The following is a 26,872-nucleotide window of genomic DNA, read 5'->3' on the forward strand; positions in this document are numbered from 1 at the left end:
GTCGTTAGTCATCTTCGTTATTGTCATCGTTATCGTCGTTTAGTGTCATCTTAAATTCGTCATTGTCATCGTCATCCTCGTTTAGTGTCATTTTCGTCACTGTCATCGTCGTTATATGTCAGCTTCGTCATTGTCATCGTCATCGTTGTTATTGTCATCTTCGTCATCGTCGTTGTCATATATATAATTCATGTCGTCGTCATCGTCCTCGAATATATTAGTTAATTTGTAGGTTTAGAGGCAAATTTACCACATTATAATCAACGGTCGCAAATCACACAATACCGGCGATCAATGAGAATCCCTTTTTGTTAATCGTAAAGACATTTTCGAAATAAATAAATAAAAATAACGTGCAAAATAAAATACAGATAGGCGCGTTACCCTCCTCCCTGCTCTCGTGTAACTTTTTTTATTTACCATATACTCTACATTTCTTGCTGTCAATAAATCCTTTAGACTTATAGATAACCGTTTTATCATCAAATATAAGAAAATGAGGGAAATACAGATAATAACAGATGAATATTGGTAGGCCCAGCACCGAGCCTATTGCCTTTTTTTAGCTTTTAATAACCATATACTTTATTATCATTTTATATTTTTTACTATCAATAAGGCCTTAAGATCAATATATATCCATTTTCATCATCAAATAGAGGAAAACATGGGAAATAGAGATAGATATATATAGGTCTAGACCCATATATGATCCCTTCCTGTATACTGTCTTAATAACCTGTCTTAAATTCATAGATAATTACAGAGGTTAATTCTCATCACCAAATAGAGGAAAACAAGGAAAATATATAGAGAAATGATAAATGGTATAGGCCTAGCAAGCTCCCTCCCTCCCTTCCCTAATAATCTTTTAACTTTTATTTCCAGTCGTTCCACAGATCACCTTTTACTCCTCTTTTTCCTCATAATGCCACATGCTCCTGTAAACTCTAATGACTATATATATTCTAATTATAATTCCCGCCCTCAACCGGCCATTTTAACCCAGCTGACAGAGCAAGGGGACAGGTATAAATATCTCTGTGCTTAGATAATTAACCAAACTCCTTACTATGGTGCCTGTTGCCTTGGTTAACTTACTCCCAGCATAAAAGAATTAACTCCATGGCTGCTTGAAGGAAAGGGAAGAGCAGGAGTGGTCCATATGGCCGCCTCGAGGGGGTCATAGGCTGTTCCTTTTGGTCCTATTTAAATTATGCTTCCTTACCGTCCTTATTTACCTCCTTATTTAAATTATGCTTCCTCACTTCCTTGTTTAAATTGTGCTTCCTTACTTCCTTATTTAAATTATGCTTCCTTATTTAAATTATGCTTCCTTTCCTCCTTATTTAAATTATGCTTCCTTACCGTCCTTATTTACCTCCTTATTTAAATTATGCTTCCCTACCGTCCTTATTTACCTCCTTATTTAAATTATGCTTCCCTACCGTCCTTATTTACCTCCTTATTTAAATTATGCTTCCCTACCGTTCTTATTTACCTCCTTATTTAAATTATGCTTCCTTACCGTCCTTATTTACCTCCTTATTTAAATTATGCTTCCTTACCGTCCTTATTTACCTCCTTATTTAAATTATGCTTCCCTACCGTCCTTATTTACCTCATTTAAATTATGCTTCCTTAGTCATATTTACCTCCTTATTTATATTATGCTTCCTTACCGTCCTTATTTACCTCCTTATTTAAATTATGCTTCCTTACCGTTCTTATTTACCTCCTTATTTAAATTATGCTTCCTTACCGTCCTTATTTACCTCCTTATTTAAATTATGCTTCCCTACCGTCCTTATTTACCTCCTTATTTAAATTATGCTTCCCTACCGTCCTTATTTACCTCCTTATTTAAATTATGCTTCCTTACCGTCCTTATTTACCTCCTTATTTAAATTATGCTTCCCTACCGTCCTTATTTACCTCCTTATTTAAATTATGCTTCCTTAACGTCCTTATTTACCTCCTTATTTAAATTATGATTCCTTATTTACCTCCTTATTTAAATTATGCTTCCTTACCGTCATATTTACCTCCTTATTTAAATTATGCTTCCTTACCGTCCTTATTTACCTCCTTATTTAAATTATGCTTCCCTACCGTCCTTATTTACCTCCTTATTTAAATTATGCTTCCCTACCGTCCTTATTTACCTCCTTATTTAAATTATGCTTCCTTACCGTCCTTATTTACCTCCTTATTTAAATTATGCTTCCTTACCGTCCTTATTTACCTCCTTATTTAAATTATGCTTCCTTACCGTTCTTATTTACCTCCTTATTTAAATTGTGCTTCCTTACCGTCCTTATTTACCTCCTTATTTAAATTATGCTTCCTTACCGTTCTTATTTACCTCCTTATTTAAATTATGCTTCCTTACCGTCCTTATTTACCTTATTTAAATTATGCTTCCTTACCGTCCTTATTTACCTTATTTAAATTATGCTTCCTTACCGTCCTTATTTACCTCCTTATTTAAATTATGCTTCCCTACCGTCCTTATTTACCTTATTTAAATTATGCTTCCTTACCGTCCTTATTTACCTCCTTATTTAAATTATGCTTCCTTACTTCCTTATTTAAACTATGCTTCCTTACCTACTCAACCCCTTCTGCTGATCCTGCTGCTTCCTCTGTCCCTGCTGCCTCTTCTGTCTCTGTCCTGTCGGGTTATGCAAGAGTATTTATCTAGTCTTTCACCCGTCACTGCAGAGTATTTATCTAGTTTCACACCCGTCCCTGCAGAGTATTTATCTAGTTTCACACCCGTCCCTGCAGAGTATTTATCTAGTTTCACACCCGACACTGCAGAGTATTTATCTAGTTTCACACCCGACACTGCAGAGTATTTATCTAGTTTCACACCCGGCACTGCAGAGTATTTATCTAGTTTCACACCCAACACTGCAGAGTATTTATCTAGTTTCACACCCAACACTGCAGAGTATTTATCTAGTTTCACACCCAACACTGCAGAGTATTTATCTAGTTTCACACCCAACACTGCAGAGTATTTATCTAGTTTCACACCCTTCACTGCAGAGTATTTATCTAGTTTCACACCCAACACTGCAGAGTATTTATCTAGTTTCACACCCAACACTGCAGAGTATTTATCTAGTTTCACACCCAACACTGCAGAGTATTTATCTAGTTTCACACCCAACACTGCAGAGTATTTATCTAGTTTCACACCCGACACTGCAGAGTATTTATCTAGTTTCACACCCAACACTGCAGAGTATTTATCTAGTTTCACACCCAACACTGCAGAGTATTTATCTAGTTTCACACCCAACACTGCAGAGTATTTATCTAGTTTCACACCCAACACTGCAGAGTATTTATCTAGTTTCACACCCAACACTGCAGAGTATTTATCTAGTTTCACACCCAACACTGCAGAATATTTATCTAGTTTCACACCCAACACTGCAGAATATTTATCTAGTTTCACACCCAACACTGCAGAGTATTTATCTAGTTTCACACCCAGCACTGCAGTATTTATCTAGTTTCACACCCGGCACTGCAGAGTATTTATCTAGTTTCACACCCGACACTGCAGAGTATTTATCTAGTCTTTCACCCGTCACTGCAGAGTATTTATCTAGTTTCACACCCGACACTGCAAAGTATTTATCTAGTTTCACACCCGACACTGCAGAGTATTTATCTAGTTTCACACCCGACACTGTAGAGTATTTATCTAGTTTCACACCCGTTGCACTGCAGAGTTTGACAATTGTCCTAACGAATCTTGTGCTATTTGTCTTTATTTATGTCACTGCAGAACTGGGGGTGTCGAGGGGGTGAAGTCAGTCAGGTGGTGGTGATAAGTCTGGTTTGATTTACATAATGGGGGTTGTGGTGAGCGAAGTCCCTCCTTGTTAATAATAATAATAAGAGTTTTATTTTGCCCAGCGGCATATATAAAAAAACAAGACGAGTAAGTGAACGAAAACGACCGAGATACATTATTTAGGTGTGTGCTTGTCTTGGTTCTCTCTCTCTTTCTCTCTCTCTCTCTCTCTCTCTCTCTGCTTCTCCCCTAGCTCCCTCTCCTCCTCCCGATCCTATCTCATGTTAGGTTTGGTGGTGCGCCCTCCCCAAGGCCCTCCTGCCGCTGAGCCTGGTCCAATACCCACACTGCCCACGGTGCCCCACACACCCTGACACACAAACACTACCTCCGGCACTGCCCAAGATTCCACTCTATCCATATTACCCTTTTCTGAGTGATGAACTGTCCTCCTTTTTATACCTTTTCTAACTATCTCTTTTATGACTTTTAATTCTATTGTTCATATCTAATATCATGATAAGCTGAAGTTATGTCCTTTAAACTGGGAGACACACTCAGCCACTCACTATGGTTGGTAATGTAAGACACTTTCGCTTCTCACATCAGGTATTTCTAAAGGTCAAAGATGGGTCAGCCGGGTTCTGATGTGTTTCTTCAGGTTCACGGTACAGAAGAAAGGTCAAACTACCACCAGGGTCATAACACTACTACTGGAAATGTCCACTACTCCTACGAAAGCCTTGTCAAATAGGTGTTCTTGGGCCACGAAATGTCTTATAATTCGACCCTACATGTCATTTGTATTAGAAGTGCTGCGTGCTCGTCCGAATGGAGTGTCTGTCCGTTACTTTTGGGCCTATCCTTCCCTGCCCAGTCTAGGTTGTTTGCCCTACCAGGTGAGAATACCAGTGAGAATACCCTGCAGGCTTCCCTAACCAGGCTTCATATCCACAGACCAACAAAATATCTGGGCAGTGACTCCTTCAGACCGGGCATCAACTTGCAAGTCCTGAACAACTGCCCGGCCATCTCAACAGCATCTTGCCCCCACTCCAGTAGCACACCATATCCTAAACAGCTTTGAACAGCTAGCACCTTGGAGTCTAGAGGGCGTGGTTCCATGGCCTGCTCATCCCCTAAGCAGTGAAGAAGAAGAACATCCAGGAACGAGACATGGACAGGTAATCTCAGTCTAACATTCTAGTTAACTCAGCCCTCTCTGTTCCCAAAGCTTGCCGGGTATTGCCCTCCCCGCTACACAGGGGTGGGCGATAGTCAGTTACTGAGCAGAATAACTTTGTCCACTTGTGTAAAATGTGAAACTGTGAGCTTTGTTGGATTCCCCTTGGCCTTCAATCCATATTTTCTCTTAAACAAACAACCAGCAGTGAGTGTCATGTATTTGTGGCCATTGTCATCACCATCACCATCATCATTGTCATCACCACCATCATCATCATCATTGTCATCATCATCATCATCATCATTATTATCATCACCATCATCATTGTCATCACCACCATCATCATCCTCATCATCATCACCATTATCATCATCACCACCATCTTGAGGTACATGGAGGCTGTCCCTAACCTGTCAGTAAAACAAGTTATATCAGTTTCTTGGGACCAGTCTTTGCATCTTCAAGGCCTTCCATAATCTTGTCCTGATTAAGTGTAGTGATTGATTACAGCTTATCATTAGGTGTGGATGTTAACTGTGACTTGTTGTTTTAAACTTGATGTCTGTAATAGGTCCAGCAGCTTCCTATTACTGGGCTAGTGGAGCGGCAGGATCCTGAAGAGTTGTATTGTAATGTTAGTGGCAATGAGTCACGGGAGGTCAATGTACGTACTGTGTGACCTCAACTTCAACTCTCGTCAGATAACAAAAACAAGTGTAGGATGAGTTGGCATCACTTGTAATTTGATACCAAGAACATGTAGTTGTCATCATTAGTACAATTAGATATTAAAGTTTTTTTTTCTCTCTTAATCAACACATTAAGCTTATGAATGAGTGTTGTTCTCTGTGGCTACTAAAGGTGCTCAGTACAAGGAAGCTACGTTTATATACAGTTTTTGTTGAGTAAAGAGACATTCATAAATGGTAATTGGTAATGTGTGTGTATGTGTGTGTGTGTGTGTGTGCATGGCAACAGAGGTGGGTGGATCAGGTTTAGCTGCTGCCTTGTCATCAGCTCCTCTCACTCCACTACCCGGCATGGCTGCATCAAGGTACTGGATCTCATTTCACCAGGTTTTGTAGAGGCCGTCATAGTACCACAGGTTTCAGTCCTCATCTCATATAGTGTGTGTGTTAATTCAACTACAATGATTAAATTTATAGCTTTAACCCCTTCAATACAAGCAGACAAAACATAACCTCCATGCCATATCCTGGTTTTACAGACTACGTAGAATAGTCCAATGACCATGACGCACATACAGCGTCTCTAGGATATGGTTCGAGAGATGAAATGACTCATATACTGCGTCATGGTACTGAAGAGGTTAAAATTTTGCTGTTCTCATCAGATAGTTATCAGATTCCTCCTTAACCTGGTAGCAACAGGGATCATGTTTCTTAATGGTCCCTCTAAGCGAGAAAAATTAGAAAAAATCATCACTCGCACAAACCATTTCATAATATATATCAAAGCATTTGTGATCAGTTTATGTATCATCTATTTTTTGGGGTCTATATCATGGCACAAATTTGGCCCATCGCTGCTACACGGTAAAGCCACAAATTTGGCCCATCACTGCTACTGGGTTAAGCTCAATAGGTTCTTCCATGCACTTGTAATCATGATAAAGTGTTGGTGATATCTGGTTGTACATCACCTTGGAGAATTTGTAAAGGTTTAAGCTAGAACTAAACAGAACTTTATAAACAAGGTAAATGGTGTAGGCAAAGTCATATGCATCATTTATGTATGAAATATAAATCATTTTCAGAGAGCCACAGTTAGCATTACAAGTGATGCTGAATAATACTTAATACTGTTGACATAGGAGAAGAGATGTGGTGGCTGTTAGCAAGGGTGTAGGAGCGTCACCTGTCTTCTCATTAGCTTTTAGACATGAAGATTCTAAGAACTAAGTCAGTCATGCTTATAATTGCTTCTCTATTGTGCAGCGCTCCTTGTGAGGTGCGGGCGGAAGCCTCTGTGGGTGCAGCCGGCTATGACGGAATTGTGCTGGTGACTGACTGTTTGGAGAAGCTTCAGGGGCAGCTCAGCCCACTCCAAGCACCACTCAAAGGACAAGCAAGTTTTGGTGAGCCTTACCAGGACGCATGACCACTGGGAAGAAGTGTGGGTTTCATTTTGTAGGATATGTGCATGTGCTTGTAGGATATGGGTGCATGTGAGTTCCATAAGATATAAAGTTTAAAAGAAAAATGAGCATGAATGAGTACAAGACAATCAAAATAGATGGAAGGAATATGTTGAAATAAATAAATAACCTTGTTTAAATTAAAGATTAAGGTAATATAAATTATCGGAGAAGAAAAATGATTGCCAAGACTAATAGATTCAATGTGGAAAGAGTGTAAAAACGTAATGTAAGGGGCTCATTTGTTCCCTCCTCAGTTGAAAATATGTAATTCCATGTGATCTTTTTAACACATTTGTCACTAATACTTCCTGGTGGGCTCCATCTTTCACATCTATCTATTCACCTATAATTCTGGCTCTCTGGTCTTTCTGGGACGGGTGGCTGTGGCAGATAAGTCTTCAGTTCTTCATGTTTAGACTCTTTCTTCAATGTTTAAACTCCCCCTCTACCTCTCCCTCATGTAATCTTTAATCTTATCAATCTACCTTACCAGTGGTCTCTCCTCTACAACCCCACCCTCCTATTTGAATTTCATCCACCCTCTTCATGAAAGCACTCTCTTGCATTTTCATAGCATGCCCAAACCATGTCGGCGAATTACGCTTCACTCATTTTACCACTCAACTCAGGGGGCTTCGTGGTGTAGTGGTTAGCACACTCAGCTCACAACTGAGAGAGCCCGGGTTCGATTCCCGGGCAGAGTGGAAAAATTTGGGCGGCTTTTCCAATACCCTACACCCCTGTCCACCCAGCAGTGAATGGGTACCAGGTATTAATTGGGGGTTGTGGCCCGTCTCCTGGGATCTGTTTCCTTCTCCTATAATTCCTTCCCCTCCTGTCTCTCTCCGGAATATGACCACAGATGTTGCGCCCACTAAACAAAACTTTCCAACCACTCAACTCTCTACACACAATTTATTCTCAGTCATGCTGCATCCCCTGAACTCTTCATTATATACGTGCTTTCTCTCGGCGACGTAAAACTTGTGCAGTCTTGGCTAACGAACTCAGCTGGTTGTTGTCTGAAAGGAGATGCCGAGTAGGAAGAAGCACATAGTGGGTAGAGTTTTGAGCATTTGTCGAAATAGCACTACCCCATCTCGTTGCCATGGCCATGCTGACAAGAGCACAGGCAGTTCCCTGATCCAAAGAGTATCACAGCTTTTTTGTTTTCTGACTCTAGGACTTCATTGCCTTCATGGAAAATGCTCGACTTTCGTTCATTTCAAAATGGCAATGGTGAGAAAATACAAAGAAAAATAGTGACAGTCTTTGCATTGTAGAATTTTATATCCTGTTGTTAGTATAATAAAATGCTTCTATGTATGTTTTCTCAGTTATCCACATGTCCAAAAACTTGTTCATGTAGGTATTGTTTTTGTTATATATACTTCTAATGTTGGTTTCTGTTCTGCTTTTGTTACTGAAGATAGAGATAAGAAGGAGTCTGCATTGATTGTACTGTATTGTTCTGGCCTGAGGGTGGGGTGGCACTCACAGGAAAGGTGGTATTCATGAACGCTGCTTGATTCCAGATGAGTATTGTTTTTGTATATATATAGTGGTATTCATGAAGGCTGCTTGATTCCAGATGAGTCCGTCTTGAAGGAGGGGGCGTGCGTCAAGGTGGACCTGCCTGCCTCCCGCCTTGTGTTTTCCCCTACTGGCCCTCTGAACCGTGACCAAGATGACGTGCGAAGGTTTTCAGATGCGGCAGCAGCAGGGATCAAAAGGTCAGTGATGACGCCGCTCGTATCCTGACCTTGAGTGACCAAACTACTTAAGCAGCAGCACATATTCATATTGACCTTTTATCATGTTTTTTTGTCATTAGTAATTTTAATTCATTATATTAATTTATTTATTTGTGCTTTTATTTTTTATGATTTGGGGAAGTTGAAATTATGATATGTAAGAATTGGAAGTTTAATTATTTTCTTCTATAAGCTCTGAATCATGTGTTTCTGCCAATGTTTTACTTACTGATAAAACCCAAAAGATTAACCCAGCAGCAGCGGGGATCATGTTTCTTAATGTTCCCTCTAAGCGAGAAAAATGAGAAAAAATCATCACTCACACAAACCATTTCATTATATATATATCAAAGCATTTGTGATCAATTTATGTATCATCTATTTTTTGGGGGTTTAAATCATGGCACAAATTTGGCCCGTCGCTGCTACACGGTAAAGCCACAAATTTGGCCCGTCGCTGCTACTGGGTTAAGGAGTTGATGAATGTAGAACCCGAGCATTTTGTTCATGACTTTTAGTACTCCCACAGAGCCCTGAAGGTTGGCATGCAGCGACCCTTGCTGGCCTGTGCGCCTGACCAGACCTTCCCGCATGCTGACCTGGTGGCCCTGCTCGGCGCCCTGCATGCCCTCTATGTGCCCCTCGAGGTATGTTTTCCTTCACTGGAAATTAATTGTCATCTCATGCATTTTCTCTCATGTTTTATATTACTCACTTCCCTACCTTTGCAAGCTTTGTTATTGCATTGCCATGACCGATATGAACTGAATCTCCTTAACCTGGTAGCAGCGGGGATCATGTTTCTTAATGGTCCCTCCAAGCAAGAAAAATGAGAAAAAATCACCCCTCACACAAACCATTTCATAACATATCAAAGGATTTGTGATCAGATTATGTATCATCTATTTTTGGGTGTTTATATCATGACCCAGATTTGGCCCATCGCTGCTACGCAGTAAAGCCACAAATTTGGCCCGTCGCTGCTACATGGTAAAGCCACAAATTTGGCCTGTCACTGCTACACGGTAAAGCCACAAATTTGGGGGTTAAGGAGTTTGTGGGATTGATATAGCACCTGGGATGATGTGTATTTTTTATTTTCCATTCATCTAAACACTTCTACTGTTATGGGTGATAATGGTTCCTACCTTCATCGGGATTATTTTTTATTCCAGATTAGGGAGGATGTCCCCAAGAAGGCTTCCAAGGCAGCTGTTCTTGGCTTTGTGGGGAGTGCCAAGACTGTCCAGATGGCTCTTGCCTTGGAGAGTGGAAGGTGAGCTGTGCTGTCTCTGTTGTTGGATATTGAGATGATTGAAGTCGTCTTGGTCTTCGGAATTACTCACTTGATGTGTTCTTGTGCCCTCATCATCATCATCATCATTTAACTTCCATTTATTCCCTATGGTGGGGTTGGACGGGATATGAGCCTCCTCCACTGTTGCCGGTCCATAGCCATTTCTCTCGTGATGTTCAGCCTCCTCATATCTTCCTCCACCACCTTTATCCACGTCTTCCTTGGCCTTCCTGGTGGTCTTCTGCCCTCTACCTCACCTCTTGTGCCCTATTTCCTGTTACCTACCCCAGGCCCCTTTTATCAGTCTTTAGTATCAGCTATGCATTGATGGTCGTATTTAAGGATAACATTCTTCAGGAAAAGTGAGAAAAGGCGACTTCTGTGGTATCAGTGCCTGCTGCTGGACATTTCATAGGGGAAAATGGGGCTTCACCATTGCTGAGTTTACTGCCATGGACTGTGTAACTGTGGTGGTTGAGAGCCGACTGTGATGATGACTGTAATGTTAATAATATATCTCACACTCCTCAGACTTGTCGCACGTGACATTGGAGGCTCTGACCCTGAACGCATGGCTCCCCCCCGAGTGGCGGAGTATGTGAAGAAAGTGTTTGAGGGCAGCCGGGTGCGTGTGGAGGTGGTGGAGGATGACGCCACGCTCCAGAAGGAGTTTCCTCTCTTCTCAGCTGTCAACAGGTGTGCCAAAGGTGATCATACAAATTCATATTATTTACTGTATTTATCTAGAGATGTAAGAAGTTGTTAGGATTCCCATTATAGATACAGTGTAATAATTGTCATATTTACTTGTAAAGGCTGCATATTAGACAACAGTAATCATCATTATTGCTATTGCTACGGCCCTCACCATCATAATTAACCCGGTAGCAGCGAGGGACCAAATTTGTGGCTTTACCGTGTAGCAGCGAGGGACCAAATTTGTGGCTTTACCGTGTAGCAGCGAGGGACCAAATTTGTGGCTTTACCGTGTAGCAGCGAGGGACCAAATTTGTGGCTTTACCGTGTAGCAGCGAGGGACCAAATTTGTGGCTTTACCGTGTAGCAGCGAGGGACCAAATTTGTGGCTTTACCGTGTAGCAGCGAGGGACCAAATTTGTGGCTTTAGCTTGTCGAAGCAAGGGACCAAATTTGTGGCTTTACCGTGTAGCAGCGAGGGATCAAATTTGTGGCTTTACCGTGTAGCAGCGAGGGACCAAATTTGTGGCTTTACCGTGTAGCAGCGAGGGACCAAATTTGTGGCTTTACCGTGTAGCAGCGAGGGATCAAATTTGTGGCTTTACCGTGTAGCAGTGACGGGCCAAATTTGTGCCATGATCTAAACCCCCCAAAATAGATGATACCTAATCTGATCAGAAATGCTTTGATATATATTATGAAATGGTTTGTGAGTGGTGATTTTTTCTCATTTTTCTCGCTTAGAGGGACCATTAAGAAACATGATCCCCGCAGCTACCGGGTTAATGACACTCTTCTCCAAAGGCAGAATTGTTGAAAACAGACCACAGATAATTTTGAGTAGTAATAAAGGCAAATATAATTGAAAGGACACTGAGTTCCAACCTCTGCCTCCTGTGTTATTGGAACTTCTGTGATTTTAGAGTGAATAGGTCGTAGATAGACGAGATAGATATATTATAGATGAGGGTGCTTTTGCAGATATCCAGAGTTTGGCAGAGCAGCCAGTGTGAGGAGGGAAAAAAAGCCGAGGAATTTCTTATAAATCATAGTTTATTAAGTCATTCTCTGGTGTTGATTGTGACCAAGATTATTCCTCTTCAGAAAAAAATGTATATCAGACTGAATCAGGTTCAATATATTGGAAAAGTCGTTGTTAAATACAAAGCCGGATTGATATTAGTTTTCACATCCAGAATTGAGCTTTACTAAACTCTAATTACTTATAAGCAGAACTCTATACTGAGCCTCATATCATTTCAATTAATAAGTTTTAACTCTACCCCCTTTTCCAGCTCATTACCTTCATTTTCTACTGTTATCTATGTGTTATTTATTTATGAGTACAGTAATTAGGCTTGGCACCTTCAGGTTTTCTTGTATGTGTAGTAAACTAAACAGGCTCTCAGCAGCTGTTCACACACCCATTACGAAGCCTTACCCTCCACCTCCTTGCCCTCAGGAGTGCCTCGTCACCAGGGGCGTGTGATCCACCTGACCTATGAAGGTTCTGGCCCCGTGGAGCAGACCCTCATGTTGGTTGGGAAGGGAGTCACTTATGATACAGGTGGTGCCGACATCAAGGCCGGCGGGGTGATGGCTGGCATGCACCGTGACAAGTGTGGGTCAGCGGCGGTGGCAGGCTTCATGCAGGTCCTCAGCAAGTTGCAGCCGCCCAACTTGAAGGTACAATTATCGTCAGTTGTTTTGCCTCATGTTCCTGTCATCCGCCGTCGCCAGATTGTCGTACTCAGAGCATAGTATTTCCCAGTTTCTAACGCTTAACTATTGCCAAAAAACATCAGGATCTAATTCTTTTAACGATAACTATGAGTTTCGTTTTTGGAGCCCAGAAGACAGTTTAGGGGTAGGAAGTTGGGAATTATAATAGGCTGAGTACGACAATCTGGCAACGGTGCTGTCATCTCTCTTTACACTGATGCTTGAACTCTTACCAGAAGTTGTCAATGGCCAATGTCTTTCCTTTTGTAGCATTCTTCCATGTCTTGTACTCAGGCTTCTTAAGACTCTACATTATGCATTTAACAGCACTATATCTACAGTATTCATCATAAATGTATGCTGTAATAGTATAAGAATGCCATTGATAGTTCCTAGAGTGAGATGCCTCCACACGTCTGATATATTGTTAATATCACAAAAACAGGTGATTGGCTCCATGGCGATGGTCCGGAACAGTGTGGGATCTGAGTGCTATGTGTCTGACGAGATCATCACCTCCCGGGCTGGAGTTCGTATTCGCATCGGAAACACTGATGCTGAGGGGCGGATGGCCATGGCCGATGTACTGTGTCTCATGAAGGAGAGAGCCGTCAAAGAGGTGAGTGTGACAGCTGTGGCTTGACCTGGCAGAGAAGCAGCAAAGAATCTTACGGAACATTTGCCCCTGAAATGCATCTTTTCACTAGTTTACTTATAGTTAGGTTTTGGTCTTTATCTTGTCAGTAATATTATTTAATTGGAATAAATAATAACTAAGAAATACTACACAGAAATGATCTTTACAGGTGAACCCTTACCTGATGACCATTGCAACACTGACTGGTCACTGCTGCCTGGCTTATGGTAACAGTTACACGGCCATCATGGACAACGGCCCGGCCAGCAAAGCTAACATGGCCCGCACCATACAGGCAGCCGGAGAGGTGGTGGCGGATCCACTCGAGGTGCGTAAAATTCCATACAAAAGTAGACCAGTCACCAAACATAATACTGCTGATACTGAGGTCCTACTCATGTATTGTGTTTTATCAGCTTGAGTTCAATAAAGACAGATCAAAGTCCAGGCAAATGCTCTTTTCACACGTTCATAAGTGTGGTGCCGAATCCAGCTGAGTTGGTATTTGCAACAACTGTAGCATTGTTGTGCGTTTGTGTGAGGTCAACCAAAATATGTACGACAATGCTAGGACTGTTATGACTGTGATACGAGTACCAACTCAGATGGGCTCGTGCTACACTCTTGAATGTGTGAATAGGGCTTAATGCTAATTCTCCACAGGTCTCAACAATCCGACGGGAAGACTATGAATTCCATGCAGGGAAGAGTGAATATGAAGATGTTCTGCAGAGCAACAACAAACCCTCAACTCAGACCCCAAGGGGACACCAGAGTCCTTCAGCCTTTTTAGTGTTGGCCTCAGGTCTTGACAAGGTAGGTCACCAAGTCTCATTATGGTTCTAGCTGTGACAGTGCTCTGGTTTTGAATGCCAGTGCTCATTCATATTTTAGAGACTTAGTATGAAAACTTACATTAAATGAAATTCCTGTAACAGTTCAGTCTTTTTTGTGTTTTTACAGCATGACATTTTATCTTAAAAGTACTACATACATAAAACTTCTGTAACCAGGGTGGAAAAACCCAAATATATATATATATATATATATATATATATATATATATATATATATATATATATATATATATATATATATATATATATATATATATATAATTTTTTTTTTTTCTCAATGGAAACTAATTTACAGCACGTCATCCCTTTGCTAAAAGCCTAAATTGTTAATAAAATTCTCCCCTGTTGAATATTACAATGTTTGAGGTCTTATTTAAATATCATATAGGGCTAACACTAAAATAATGATATATTACCCTGAATACCTGAAATTCCATGAACCACATTCAAAGTTTAAAATATAATGACCGATATTGAAAACCCCCCATAAACAAAACAAAAAAACATTGGGTTTATTAAAAAAAAACATGGTTTAAACCAATCCACCCTGTCTGTAACAGTACAATTGTTTTTACAGCATGGGAAGGACAGCCAGCAGCCACTCAAGTACAGCCACCTGGACATTGCTGGCTCATCTGGACCCTTCCCAGGCATCCCGACAGGAGCCCCAATCCTTGCACTAGCTAAAGCCTTCATCTCCAGTGCCTTTTAAACAGCGGGTCAGGGAACAACGGTGCTTGCTCATCATGTACTTAAGTTTGCTTTGCATCGGGGTTTGCTTTGCATCGGGTAATTATATTTTTAATACATCAAATACTGGTCAAAGAATTTCTGGTGTATAATATTTTTGTCAACCATAATAGTTTTCCTTACATATATATAATAAGGTTTGTTTGTATCACACACAGACACATACAGTCAAACGATAAACATCCTGCATCTAAAGACCTTGAAACCAAAAGTGTCTTGGATGACATACACTTTTGTATTCAGGATAAAATGCACATAAGAAGGAATTTGACAAAATCTGCATTCATAAATTAAAGGAGAAAATAATTAATTTGATATTTTAAAATTTTCACAATTATCCTCAAGCCTCAGAACAAACTTTACATTGCAAGAGCTTTACTGTGCAATAAAAAGAAGGTATTCATTGTGATTGTAATCAGTATTAAGATCCTGCTGTGCCCAAAATAAATATAACTATAAAATGACATTAGCCTGATTATTGTCATGAAGGAACGTTTTTAAGCTCTATATACTTGTTCTCACACACCGAACAGTTATAATGAATGTTGCTTACCACCCTGAACAACGTTATTGGCCGCCTCACCACTCAAGAGTCTTACTGTAAGGAGGGAGGCAACCCTTCCTCCTGCCCTCCTTCCTACCTTCTCTCCCTCTAGTTTGGCGGAGGTAAAGCGGAGGGAAATAAAAAGGAGGCTGGTAATAAGGGAAATGGGATCTAACAGGAGGTGGGGCAGGTGAGGTACTGAGGAATGCTGTTTGATAGAGTGAAGGAGGAACCCTCCCTGCTGTTTCCCCGACCCAGCTCTGTTGTGGTTAGCTGGTCAAGGAAGGTGACTCGTGTCAATAACACAAGATGATTACTACTCAGGGTGGGTTGCCTTCCTCCACACAGACCCTTGGGTGGCAAAGCGAGCAATGGCGCCAGTGCATTTGTTTGATTCTGGTGCCGGGTAGCAAGCACACACTGAATAGTTTATATAAAGTTCAACATATCATTAATACATTACAGTGAGTTTTTAGAGACTGCAAGCCTCTGCCAAAGCTGAGGAATCCAGCCGTGCTACACCTTCCCAACATGTTTTGTGAAAATAGGGCAGGTCATTTTTGCATAATCCCGCTAACATACTAACTGACCGAAAACACTTACTACTTCTACTGCCACTACAACTACTCCAACTACTACTGCTGCCACTAATACTTCTACTACTACAACTGCTACTAATAAGAAGAAAGAGTAACAATAATAAAATAAAATCGAAACCTCACATTCCAGTAAGTACAAGCTGCCCGGCATATTAGCCAAAAATCATATTTAGAAGATGGCCGCCATCATTCATATAATCAAATTTGATCAGACTTTAAGAGAAGGGTTGGAGCACCTCTGTGTAGAGCAGGACATTGGGGTATGAGTGGAAGCACACATGGTCTGCTCTAAGACTAACAAAAACAAAAATATTATTCCCTGCCTGGCTATAAGCAAGGCAGGGAATAATATTTTTGTTTTGCCAAAAATTTCACTCTGAAGACGGCAGCCATCTTTCAATGCAATTTTTTAATCACATGTGAAGCAAGTCCTATGCCTAACTGGAAGAAACATGATGGTAAGTTTATAAACACCTCTGGGTGTTTTATACAAGTACTTATTGTTCGCCAAATGGAGAACCTACTACATCTGATGCTGAAAACAAGTTCAGGGTAAGTAGCATTGTGAAATACTCACATTTTTTACCCCCAAACCTGCTTCAAACACCCGGCACACTGTACTGTGAAGGTCATGGTTTGGGGTAATCCTACGGGTAGAGGTAACTGGTACTCACACGTCCCTGTTGTCAGAACGGTCCCTGGAAGGTCATAAATTGTTGGTGTAGTAAAAGGCTAAGTGAATAAAGTATTGATGAAAAATCACAAAAAGTACTCGTGTTTTGCAGTCTCAGTAAGGTAAGGTAATCAAATCAACACAAGTACCATGTCAGCTGTTGTGGGGCTGACGGCAGGTGAGGAGTCAAAGTTTTACATTTGTTTATAACTCACCCAATGACTGCCACTGTCGGTCTGTTGCATCCCTTTACTGTTTGTTGTGTGGATAGGGCAGTGAGTCAACTAAGTACTAACAGTGGCAATAGCAGTGCTGGTGGAGGTGACAACAGGTGCAGCAGTGGGTGTGGTGGCAAGGACGATGTTGAGGGATGAAGCAGCAGCACTGTTCTCCCTGTTGATTCTGATGGGGGTGGTCGTAATGGGTGCAGAGGTGGCGATGGTGGTGAAGGTGACATGGTGAGGGCAGTGGCAGCGATGGGGACTGACGACGAGGGTGGAGGCACTGGTTGGGTAGTTGGCGATGGTGACCGATGACAAGGACCAAGGTGAAGGTGGCAATGCTGTTGGTGCGACTGAGCGGGTTGACGCCAAGTAGCAGCTGTTTTCTGGTAGTAATGTTGACAGGTGGCAGTAGAGCTGACATTGATGAAGGCAAGGAGGCAGCAGTGACAGGAATATATGGCGATGATGTTGAGGGCACTGACAGGATGGGGTGCAGGAGCATTGGTTGGGGTTGAAAAGGCATAGGCAGTGAGAAGGGGGAGGGCGCCAGCGAGTGGGTCAGTACGAGTGTATCTAAAAACTGCATATCCGACCTGCCTTTGGCCCAATTAGTTCTGATACACACACATGGTTATTACACATACATACATCCATAAACTTTACACATAAACATACATACATTACTATTTCCATATGAGCAATTACATTATACAGATGAGGTCTTGCTGTACCCATCTCTCAGCTTGTATGATATTAAAAACCCATATTTCCCATAAAAATTACCCTAGAGCCCAGATACACGAGTGAGAGGAATGCAGCAGCTGTAAAGCCATCATAGTCTGTGCCTGTTGCCTCTTCATGATGACGCATAACTAAGACAGAGGTAGATAAGAACATTTTACACAGCACGTCTGATGGGAGTGTTGGCAAGAGGCAGGCGGTACACATCCAAGAGACATTCAAGCTGCTGGTGGGAGGAAGCTACCGGGTTAAGACCCATCCTGGCTACAAGTACATTACTCCACTCACTGGAGTCCTAACCTTAATAACTTATATAAAAATGGCAATTGTTTATCATTATTTTCATACAGTCACAGATATAAACTCAATTCTGAACTTATTTATACAACAGGAAGAACAGTGATGGCCCAGAGCTAATTAGAACTCTTTACACGAAAATATTGTCACCATTCTTGTTTTCATTTTAGCTCTGCTCTTTACTAAACCAATTAATCTCCAAAACAGAGATCCTACTGTACATCACAAACATCACTGACTAGCAATGTCACAGGAAGAAAATACTTACGATATCCTAGTAGCTAATAAATTTGTAAGGAGCTAAATTCTTCTTGTTTATTTTTTCACGGCTCTTGCCCCGAAAATTGTGCTGCCAACTCTCACATTCGTACTCCCAACTAGGATCTGAAATGCCAAGGAAACATAACTTATAAAAGAGCTCAAAACATGCCAGAAAATAACAGAAGATGCTAATGCTCCTGAAGACTTCCTCATACTCGTAATAAACAGCAGAATGAATGAGACTTATTGAAAAGTTTGGAAAGTTTGGTTTAGCCGGCGCAACATCTGTGGTCATATGCCAGAGAAAGACAGAAGGGGAAGGAATTATAAGAGAAGGGAACAGACCCCAGGAGACGGGACACAACCCCTGATTAATACCTGGTACCCATTCACTGCTGGGTGGACAGGGGCGTAGGGTATCGGAAAAGCCGCCCAAACTTTTCCACTCCGCCCAGGAATCGAACCCAGGCTCTCTTGGTTGTGAGCTGAGTGTGATAACCACTGCACCACGAAGCCCCCTGAGACTTATTGAAACACTTGTCCCTCATACTCACCGCATGTTCAAAGTCGTTGGACATGCCCATGGACAGCTCAACGTCCTTGGGCTCCAGACAACACTGCTCGCAAACTGAGGCTCTGCACTTTAGTAACCTCTGAGGGAAGATAAAACAGAGAGCAATTATTAACATTCTCCAAACCTTGAGCGATCTGAGGGAAAATAAAACACGCGTCAATTATAATAATATTTTTCGTCTTTGTTTTCCTGCCTTGATTCTGCTCCACCAAAAAGGCATTTATTTAGTGACACCAAATGATGATGATTCAAGCCATGACTTCTCTATAATCAACGACCTTCACAAATATTCATATCAACTATACATCGTCTAACCCCATAAGGGAAAACAAGGACATTAACCTCTTCACTACGGCCGGGCCAAAACAGCGCCCCGTGCCGTATCCGGGATCGCCACGCGTGCCAAATTTCAAGTTGCTATTGAATATAACAAGTTTTGAGCCATAAACTCAACATAATCATCATGTATTATATATGAAAACATGCAGAATTAAATGGTGCACATAAAGAAACATAAATTAATTGATAATTTTGAGATGTAAGTATAAATATAGAGATAAAATAACTCGTATATTGGCAGTTTGCGTGTCTTCGGATATGGCACGCAAGGACGCAGTATATGTGTCCTCGTGTTGAAGGGGTTAACAAAGAAGGATAACAGGAAAGAATAAGATGCTACAACACATCTTGCTAAATCAAAAAACTTAGACTAGCATTCAGGTTTTGGTCTTCATGGGGCAGCAGAATAGACTTTTCTCTTATCTGCTTTAATATGTTAGGCTGCCTCCCTTTGTACAAGTGTCAGAGCCTCACCTGGAAGTCTGGGTTGGGTCCCTGGGAGAGGTCATGGTCAAAGGCGCCAATGGTCATGATGCCAGCCAGGGCCAGGTTGGGGCAGCTCTCTTGGATGTGGCGTACCAAGCCCACCGCCTCGTCGGGATGAACGCCACTCTTGTCTGTAACGATCGTCCTCCTTAGCCTATGTCACTCACGCCAGATTTTACTATTATTATTATTTTTTTACAGCAGACGAGTCAGTTCAAGGGCATAAAAAAAAGGAAACAAATATTAAAAAAAAAAAAGCCCATTACTCACTGCTCCTATAAAGACTTAGAGGAGTGGCTGATAGACGTCGTATTAGTAATTATTAAAAGTTACGTGACTATAGTGAAACCAAATTGTCGAGTCCGTTTGGGCGTTGGCTCCCGCGGGTCAATTTCTCCCCTCTGCTCTGCCACACAGTCCCAACACCTATTCTTTCCTCTCATATGTTACCTATAGCTTACATATGAGAGGAAGAGAGAGGTGTTGGGACTGTGTGGCAGAACAGAGGGGAGGAAAGGACCGGTGGGAGCCAACGCCCAAATGGACTCGATAATTTGGTTTCACTTTAGTTTAGGTTTTAATTCCATTTTTGGGACGGAGTTGATAAGACTTAGATTATTTTATGAGGGTGACGATATGTAGCTAACTGAGCAGGAGTTTATTGAGCTTAACAATACTTACAATAAAAACTGACTGACTGAATGATTTTAAGTTCAAGATTTAAGTCGACATATTACACATTCACATAAAGTCACACTGTTACATTTGTTACTCACTTTCCTCGTCACTCGTGTTAACTTGTACGAACACCTTCAGTTTTTCTTCCTTTCCGGCCTTATCCACAGCATTGTTGATGGCGGTGGCGAGCTTTGCACTGTGCACTGTCTCGATGCAGTAGAGGTGTGGGATTTCTACAACCTGAAACACCAGACTTGCAGTAGAGGTGTGGAATTTCTACAACCTGAAACACCAGACTTGCAGTAGAGGTGTAGAATTTCTACAACCTGAAACACCAGACTTGCAGTAGAGGTGTGGAATTTCTACAACCTGAAACACCAGACTTGCAGTAGAGGTGTGGAATTTCTACAACCTGAAACACCAGACTTGCAGTAGAGGTGTGGAATTTCTACAACCTGAAACACCAGACTTGCAGTAGAGGTGTGGGATTTCTACAACCTGAAACACCAGACTTGCAGTAGAGATGTGGAATTTCTACAACCTGAAACACCAGACTTGCAGTAGAGATGTGGAATTTCTACAACCTGAAACACCAGACTTGCAGTAGAGATGTGGAATTTCTACAACCTGAAACACCAGACTTGCAGTAGAGGTGTGGGATTTCTACAACCTGAAACACCAGACTTGCAGTAGAGGTGTGAAATTTCTACAACCTGAAACACCAGACTTGCAGTAGAGATGTGGAATTTCTACAACCTGAAACACCAGACTTGCAGTAAAGATGTGGAATTTCTACAACCTGAAACACCAGACTTGCAGTAGAGGTGTGAAATTTCTACAACCTGAAACACCAGACAAGTGAAGGAAATACAAACTAACAAGAGCTTTCCAACATTACAAACTTCCACCACGTTTCTTGTCCAAAAATCGTGCCGTCAACTCTAACAGGCAGATTTTTACACATAATAACTAACTGAGTGGGTGTCCAAAGTCATTCAATCAGTTTTTTATCATTAGTATTGTTAAGCTCAATAAACTCTTGCTCAATAAACTACTGGTGCATTTCTTGTCCCAAAATCGTGCTGCCAACTCTAACAGGCAGATTTTTACACATAATAACTAACTGAGTGTCCAAAGTCATTCAGTCAATCAGTTTTATCATTAGTATTGTTAAGCTCAATAAACTCTTGCTCAATAAACTACTGGTGCATTTCTTGTCCCAAAATCGTGCTGCCAACTCTAACAGGCAGATTTTTACACATAATAACTAACTGAGTGGGTGTCCAAAGTCATTCAGTCAATCAGTTTTTATCATTAGTATTGTTAAGCTCAATAAACTCTTGCTCAATAAACTTCTCGTGCATTTCTTGTCCCAAAATCGTGCTGTCAACTCTAACAGGCAGATTTTTACACATAATAACTAACTGAGTGGCTGTCCAAAGTCATTCAGTCAATCAGTTTTTTATCATTCGTGTTGTTAAGCTCTAAACTCTTGCTCAATAAACTTGTGGTGCATTTCTTGTCCCAAAATCGTGCTGTCAACTCTAACAAGCAGATTTTTACACATAATAACTAACTGAGTGGCTGTCCAAAGTCATTCAGTCAATCAGTTTTTTATCATTAGTGTTGTTAAGCTCAATAAACTCTTGCTCAATAAACTTCTCGTGCATTTCTTGTCCCAAAATCGTGCTGTCAACTCTAACAAGCAGATTTTTACACATAATAACTAACTGAGTGGCTGTCCAAAGTCATTCAGTCAATCAGTTTTTTATCATTAGTATTGTTAAGCTCAATAAACTCTTGCTCAGTAAACTTCTCGTGCATTTCTTGTCCCAAAATCGTGCTGCCATCTCTCACAAGCAGTTTTTTCCGTACACTAACTAACTACTGGCTGGTCCAAGTCATTCAGTCAGTCAGTTTTTATTGTAAGTATTGTTAAGCTCAATAAACTCCTGCTCAGTTAGCTACATATCGTCACCCTCATAAAATAATCTAAGTCATTTTTCAGTGATTTCCAGGTTTTTGTCTACATCAGTTTTTCAACATGATGCCTATTTTTGTAGAGTTGCCTTCCTCATTCAGGGTTTGAGTGTTCTAGAATTGGCCTTTTCATTTCTGCCTAAATTTTAAGCCAAATGAGATAATGACAGTTCTTTTCTAATTTCCTGTAAAGTAAAAAATTCTCACAGGCAGATCTTTCCTTATACTAGCTAACTGCCTAGCCAAAGTCACTCAGTCGCTCAGTCTTTATTAATAAGCTCAATGAACTCTCTCCCTCTGAGCAGTATGTTCATGAGTTCAATATCCATTTTTTTATTCCTCTAAGAGTGTCCTGGGGCATTTTTTAAGGGAGTGAAAAAGATGTGGGGTTTTATGTATGCACGATTGTTTCTGTCATGTATCTTTCCCTGCATGTATTAAGGATCCACGTCAGATAGAAAGGTGATGGAAAGATGTGCATCGTTCCAAATAGAAAAACTGAAATGTTGAATACTATTACTTTACAAATACTAGTTAATGCAATTTCAGTGGTAATTTTTTCACAGTGGAGACATGACAAGAGAATCATTAACTAACAGGTACTTCATGTCTATTGTAACCAGGTAAGCAAAACATGTATAAATATGAAAGGAGATAAAGCCACCAAGTCTTGATGCTACAGTGCTTTCTATGCATCAACTACCAAGGATTTCTTATAACCTTAACCCGTCCGCTGCGATTGGCACGGATTTGGCTTTCACTGGTAGCCTGGTAACAAAATCCCAGGTCTTTCTCTGCCTCTGTGGTGGATAGTGGTGTGTTTCCCATGTGGTATTGGTGTGCTGGATATCCCCTCCCAAGGTGTATGACTTTAAATTTTTCTTCATTGAATTGTATCAGACACTTTTTATTCCGTTCCTGTAGCTTGGTGATGTCTTCTTGTAGGAAATCCACAGTCAAGGGGTTAAAATGACTGGTCCTTACACTGAATAACTAGTGTCAAGGTGTGTGTACTCACTTTTTTCACTTTGTTTCTCTGCAGAGGGCCAATCATATGCCATCTGATCTCCGGACACTCATCCAATAACTGCAAAAGAAGTTTACATAAGAATAGTTAAGTCTCCAGCATGCCATACATCACTTGGTAGCCAACTCTACACTTGAAATACAGTCATCCCTCAAATAGTACGGTTTCCAATAGTTCGGTTTTGGTTTTATGTGGATTTTTTAAGAAGATTTTTTAGGATTTTTCCCGACTAATAGGAAATTTAAAAATCCTAAAAGATTTTCTATGACAATCCGTATAAAACCGAAACCGAACTGTTGGAAACCGTACTATTTGAGGGATGACTGTAATGCCAAAAATTCCCACCAGACAACTAACCTGCTGGTCATGGGCTTTTTCCACCAGTTCCTGTACATAGTTTTCCCCAAAGTGTCGCTGACCGGCACCGTAAGCCTCCAGGATCATCTCTTTGGGCTTGGTCTTGCTCACTGCAACCATTCGTGGCTCAGGACATAACGCAGCAAGTTCCTAGCAGAAAATAAATGTATGGTAAATATAATTAGCTACTGCATATAGATGATGAAATATATGAATAGGTAACTCTGAAGGTATCCAAAACTTCATTACTACAAATTATTTAGCGAGTTAGCATGTACAAATCAAATTTCTTGAAGCAATTTGTTTAGTTAACCCGGTAGCAGCGGGGATCATGTTTCTTAATGGTTCCCCAAGCGAGAAAATGAGAAAAAATCATCACTCACACAAGCCATTTCATAATATATATCAAAGGATTAGTGATCAGTTTATGTATCATCTGTTCGGGGGTGTTTAAATCATGGCACAAATTTGGCCCGTCGCTGCTACTGGGTTAAGTTTAGGAGTATGACTTCTACAAGGATACAAGAGAGGGACTACTGGAAACTGTACAAGCAGAGGCCCACCTCGGCTGACAATGGTAACAAAGGCAGTGGTGGGCACGACGAAATGGATTACAATTACCTATGTAGCAAAATTAATTAATTCTAACAAGTTATATAAAGATAAACCCGTACCGGAGGGGGCTTCATCCCCCTCTCAACTCCCTCTTCCTGGTATAGGGGGCTTTGACCCCATTGGCCCCCCTTACATTTTAGTGAATGAAAAAATATTATTGCAGAAACAAGTAATGTGCGACAGAAAGGGTGCCAAGAAATGGTGAAGAGCACGCTGAGATCCATCAGAAAAAAAAAATGGTAATCGTGGAAAGTCACTCCGCGCCTCCAAAATACGATGATCGGGTCGTATTACAAGACATTCCGCCGCCCAAACACACAAATTTGACACGGCTTTCGTAGGAGTTGTGGGCATTTCCAGTAGTAGTTGTATGACCCTGGTGGTAGTTTGACCCTTCCTCTGTACCTTGAACCTGAAGAAACACGCATTAGAGCCAGACTGACCCACTATTTGACCTTTAGAGATAGCTGATGTGAGAAGCGAAAATGTCTTATAAAACCAGCCGATATTACAGCTCCATATTATAGTTAAGGAACATAAGAACATAAGAACATAGGGAAACTGCAAGAGACCGGGTGGCCTACACAGGGCAGCTCCAGAATCCCCCCGACTAATACATACTAATACATGTCCCTCAACCACAATATGAAGGCACAAGTACTTAAAAGTAAAGAAAAGGGCCTAATCCCACTCCCCTAACGATCTTGGGGGACCCGTGGTAAATTAGGGTTTTTGGGTGGGGGAGCATATTTAACCTACTCCAACCGAACTTTACATAACCTAACCGTCCCTCAACCACAATATGAAGGCGCAAGTACTTAAAAGTAAAGAAAAAGGCCTAATCCCACTCCCCTAACGATCTTGAGGGACCCGTGGGAAATAAGGGTTTTTGGGTGGGGGAGCATATTTAACCTACTCCAACCGAACTTTACATAACCTAACCGTCCCTCAACCACAATATGAAGGCACAAGTACTTAAAAGTAAAGAAAAAGGCCTAATCCCACTCCCGTAACGATCTTGGGGGACCCGTGGGAAATAAGGGTTTTTGGGTGGGGGAGCATATTTAACCTACTCCAACCGAACTTTACATAACCTAACCGTCCCTCAACCACAATATGAAGGCGCAAGTACTTAAAAGTAAAGAAAAAGGCCTAATCCCACTCCCCTAACGATCTTGGGGGACCCGTGGGAAATTAGGGTTTTTGGGTGGGGGAGCATATTTAACCTACTCCAACCGAACTTTACATAACCTAACCGTCCCTCAACCACAATATGAAGGCGCAAGTACTTAAAAGTAAAGAAAAAGGCCTAATCCCACTCCCCTAACGATCTTGGGGGACCCGTGGGAAATAAGGGTTTTTGGGTGGGGGAGCATATTTAACCTACTCCAACCGAACTTTACATAACCTAACCGAGAAGTACAACGGTATGTGAGACCTTGGAAAGCTTATCATTCTCATGGGGGCAATAATGGAGGCGTGTAGTGAATCTCCATATTTACCTAAAAAATTTGTTGACCACCTGAGGGAACCTGAACGACTGGACTAAACACCTCAATGGCACTTAACGTTTTACCTCAGTGAGTGCGATGTGTCTTAATACCCCAAAGAACAATTTAAAACCACTGATCACTGGGTAGACGTCTCATATTCACTGTGATTAAAAAAAAAAAAATCAACTCATGGTCAAAGGGTTAAAGGGGGTGAGAAATCTTATGCAATGGGGAAAAAATACATACCACAGACTGAAGGATAATTACACACCAAGCCACATTCCACACACACAGGGCAACAAAACCATTACATTAATTCCCATCACATAAAAAAATCCTGTGACGTAACTAAAAAGAAAATCCACCCCAGCCATTCCCAGACACCCTTCACATTTATCCTATTTTAACTAACTCCTGCCCATGTCACCTCCCTCCCTTTGGACATATAGTTACTTCATTATCTTAACTATATACTCACGGGGGTCCTGGCCTTAGAAGCCTCTGATACACGCCCCAAAACGCCTACCAAAGCCTTTCTGATCTCGCCCTCCATCACTCTCAACATGTCTGGGTCTAGGTCTTGGGTTCCTTCCTCCTCTCCTATAATGTATTTAGCTGAAAAATAGATTAATTGGGTTCTTATAAGTGTAGTTTTTAGGTTCATTGTAAAGAAGAAGGGTTAAACTACCACCAGGGTCATGAAACTACCCCTGGAAATGCCCCAAACTCCTAAGAAAGACTTGTTAAATGTGCTTAGGGCTTTCCTCCTCTTCCATTATCTAATTTTAAAGATGAAAAATAGATTAATTGGGTTCTTATGGGTGTAGTTTTTAGGTTCATTGTAAAGAAGAAGGGTTAAACTACCACCAGGGTCATGAAACTACCCCTGGAAATGCCCCAAACTCCTAAGAAAGCCTTGTCAAATGTGCCACCTCTCTCATTATCTGTATTTTAAAGCTGAAAACACCTTAATTAGGCTCTTATAGGTGTTTTTTTTAGGTTCATTGTAAAGAAGAAGGGTTAAACTACCACCAGGGTCATAAAACTACCCCTGGAAATGCCTCAAACTCCTAAGAAAGCCTTGTTAAATGTGCTTAGGGCTTTCCTCCT

The 26,872-nt window shown here is 41.1% G+C and overlaps 2 protein-coding genes and 3 long non-coding RNA genes across 14 annotated transcripts; 2 read left to right on the forward strand and 3 right to left on the reverse strand.

Annotated features, from left to right (window-relative positions):
- Nucleotides 1–955: 955 nt before the first annotated feature.
- On the forward strand, nucleotides 956–15,338 carry LOC127001314 (putative aminopeptidase W07G4.4). 2 transcript variants are annotated; one of them, XM_050865792.1, is made up of 12 exons: nucleotides 956–1,029; nucleotides 4,772–4,998; nucleotides 6,959–7,098; nucleotides 8,753–8,894; nucleotides 9,445–9,562; nucleotides 10,091–10,191; nucleotides 10,744–10,919; nucleotides 12,371–12,594; nucleotides 13,076–13,249; nucleotides 13,437–13,595; nucleotides 13,931–14,083; nucleotides 14,702–15,338. In XM_050865792.1, exons 2-12 carry the CDS (start codon nucleotides 4,991–4,993, stop codon nucleotides 14,834–14,836), a joined length of 1,530 nt encoding a protein of 509 aa, XP_050721749.1. In that variant the 5' UTR covers nucleotides 956–1,029; nucleotides 4,772–4,990; the 3' UTR covers nucleotides 14,837–15,338. The 2 variants fall into 2 exon arrangements, with proteins under 2 accessions (XP_050721749.1, XP_050721748.1); XM_050865791.1 differs by lacking the exons at nucleotides 956–1,029; nucleotides 4,772–4,998 and adding an exon at nucleotides 5,913–6,054.
- LOC127001319 (uncharacterized) lies at nucleotides 1,083–3,373 on the reverse strand. Of its 3 annotated transcripts, XR_007755020.1 has the most exons (4): nucleotides 2,520–3,373; nucleotides 2,086–2,248; nucleotides 1,736–1,935; nucleotides 1,083–1,241 (listed from the first exon to the last, which is right to left on the reverse strand). It is a non-coding gene; the product is annotated as an uncharacterized LOC127001319 (long non-coding RNA). The 3 variants fall into 3 exon arrangements; XR_007755019.1 differs by having other exon boundaries at nucleotides 1,736–1,855; nucleotides 2,086–3,373; XR_007755018.1 differs by having other exon boundaries at nucleotides 2,086–3,373.
- Nucleotides 15,198–26,340, reverse strand: LOC127001316 (pyridoxal phosphate homeostasis protein-like). Of its 3 annotated transcripts, none has more exons than XR_007755010.1 (8): nucleotides 26,241–26,340; nucleotides 23,655–23,804; nucleotides 23,289–23,357; nucleotides 20,389–20,530; nucleotides 19,601–19,743; nucleotides 18,768–18,866; nucleotides 16,906–18,336; nucleotides 15,198–16,715 (listed from the first exon to the last, which is right to left on the reverse strand). XR_007755010.1 is itself a non-coding variant. In XM_050865796.1 (8 exons), exons 1-7 carry the CDS (start codon nucleotides 26,325–26,327, stop codon nucleotides 18,268–18,270), a joined length of 759 nt encoding a protein of 252 aa, XP_050721753.1. In that variant the 5' UTR covers nucleotides 26,328–26,340; the 3' UTR covers nucleotides 15,198–16,715; nucleotides 18,221–18,267. The 3 variants fall into 3 exon arrangements, 2 of the variants coding, with proteins under 2 accessions (XP_050721753.1, XP_050721752.1); XM_050865796.1 differs by having other exon boundaries at nucleotides 18,221–18,336; XM_050865795.1 differs by having other exon boundaries at nucleotides 15,198–18,336.
- On the forward strand, nucleotides 20,386–21,191 carry LOC127001320 (uncharacterized). 5 transcript variants are annotated; one of them, XR_007755025.1, is made up of 3 exons: nucleotides 20,386–20,512; nucleotides 20,642–20,770; nucleotides 21,072–21,191. It is a non-coding gene; the product is annotated as an uncharacterized LOC127001320 (long non-coding RNA). The 5 variants fall into 5 exon arrangements; XR_007755021.1 differs by lacking the exon at nucleotides 20,642–20,770 and adding an exon at nucleotides 20,556–20,598 and having other exon boundaries at nucleotides 21,072–21,164; XR_007755022.1 differs by having other exon boundaries at nucleotides 20,642–20,684; nucleotides 21,072–21,164.
- LOC127001321 (uncharacterized) lies at nucleotides 20,624–21,230 on the reverse strand. The gene is made up of 4 exons (XR_007755026.1): nucleotides 21,133–21,230; nucleotides 21,004–21,046; nucleotides 20,789–20,917; nucleotides 20,624–20,745 (listed from the first exon to the last, which is right to left on the reverse strand). It is a non-coding gene; the product is annotated as an uncharacterized LOC127001321 (long non-coding RNA).
- Nucleotides 26,341–26,872: the final 532 nt, after the last annotated feature.

Source organism: Eriocheir sinensis, chromosome 20 (assembly GCF_024679095.1).
Source record: "Eriocheir sinensis breed Jianghai 21 chromosome 20, ASM2467909v1, whole genome shotgun sequence".
NCBI classification, from domain to species: Eukaryota; Metazoa; Arthropoda; class Malacostraca; order Decapoda; family Varunidae; genus Eriocheir; species Eriocheir sinensis.